Source organism: Etheostoma spectabile, chromosome 5 (assembly GCF_008692095.1).
Source record: "Etheostoma spectabile isolate EspeVRDwgs_2016 chromosome 5, UIUC_Espe_1.0, whole genome shotgun sequence".
NCBI classification, from domain to species: Eukaryota; Metazoa; Chordata; class Actinopteri; order Perciformes; family Percidae; genus Etheostoma; species Etheostoma spectabile.
In genome coordinates, this window is record NC_045737.1 from 10991269 (window position 1) to 10992445 (window position 1177).

Here is a 1177-nt window from a genome sequence, read left to right on the forward strand (position 1 = left end):
AAAAAAGAAGTGGATCAGTGTTTCCCAAAGCTCAAGACGACATCCTTAAATGTCTTGTTTTATCTCCGAAGACAAAGATATTCGGTTTACTGTCACAGAGGAGAGAAGAAACTAGAACACTGATTATTCAATTATGAAAATAACATCTAAGTTCTAATAATAATAATATCTAAGCAACACTAAATCTCACAGGTAATTAAGGCTGGGCAATATATTGATATATGAGACTACATATTGTCTTACATTTTGGACATGTGGACAGTTTTGGACTGGTTTTAAAGGCTGCATTACAGTGAAGTCATTTTCTAAACTTAACAGACGGTTGTAGCCGTTGTCTTATGTGTTCTATTATTTACCTTTATATCCACATTACTGATGATTGTTTATCAAAAATCCCACCGTCTTAATATTTTGTGAAAGCACCAGTAGTCAACCCAACAATATTGCTGAAATATCAACATCTCAGGGAACAAATAAAACAAACGCTCGCTATAAAACCAGCGGCGGGTCGCGGGTTGTACCTCGGGTCTGTTCTGTGCAAATATCCCCACAAACTGCTGCGGGTTGGGCTGGCAGCCTTTGGCCAACAGCCCCGAGCCCAGCACCTGGGCCCGCTCAGCCACCTGAAGGAGTAAATAAATAAATAAAAACACTCCGTCAACAAACGCCAAAGAGTTAACATGTTACACAGAAGTGCTGCGGTGACTGGAGAACTGGAACATGTCCCACCTCGGTGTAGGAGATCCACTGGTAGGGCTGGCCCGGCTGTCTGAAGCCCAGACACGGCTCGCTGCCTGAGGAGCACGAGACACACATGTCACACCTCAGTTCAAACATGTGCAATATTTATAGTGTGCTATCTGTTGATGGGTTACTTTTTTTAACTTGAATTAGGGACTTTATATCTTGAATATCGTCGCCGTTGGGCAAAAACCAGACAGAAAAACGGACCAGAACGACGACCTGTCACATTCACACAGTTCCACATTCATATCTGGAAGCTGCCACAGTCGGATCTGCAGCCACTGACGGCTCCACTGCAGCGGTCGGGGTTTAGGGCCTTGCTCAAGGGCACCTCAGTGGTGGTGATGAGGAAGGGACAACTGACAGGACAACCTTTAGGCCACCACTGCCCTTTTGCTTTTCAGCAAAGAAAAAAAAAAAAAAAATCAATTTG

At 43.6% G+C, this 1177-nt stretch overlaps 1 protein-coding gene and 1 long non-coding RNA gene across 2 annotated transcripts in view; one reads left to right on the plus strand and one right to left on the minus strand.

Moving 5' to 3' along the window:
• The window catches only part of acsl2 (acyl-CoA synthetase long chain family member 2), a 38751-nt gene that overhangs the window by 12353 nt on the left and 25221 nt on the right, over window positions 1-1177 (minus strand). The window contains 2 exon segments of the mRNA XM_032517062.1: window positions 522-623; window positions 730-794. Coding sequence (XP_032372953.1) covers window positions 522-623; window positions 730-794 — 167 coding nt within the window.
• Window positions 251-1177, plus strand: part of LOC116690231 (uncharacterized) — a 19666-nt gene continuing 18739 nt past the window's right edge. Inside the window, exon 1 of the long non-coding RNA XR_004332194.1 lies at window positions 251-261. This is a non-coding gene — a long non-coding RNA (uncharacterized LOC116690231). The remainder of the gene's footprint in view (window positions 262-1177) is intronic.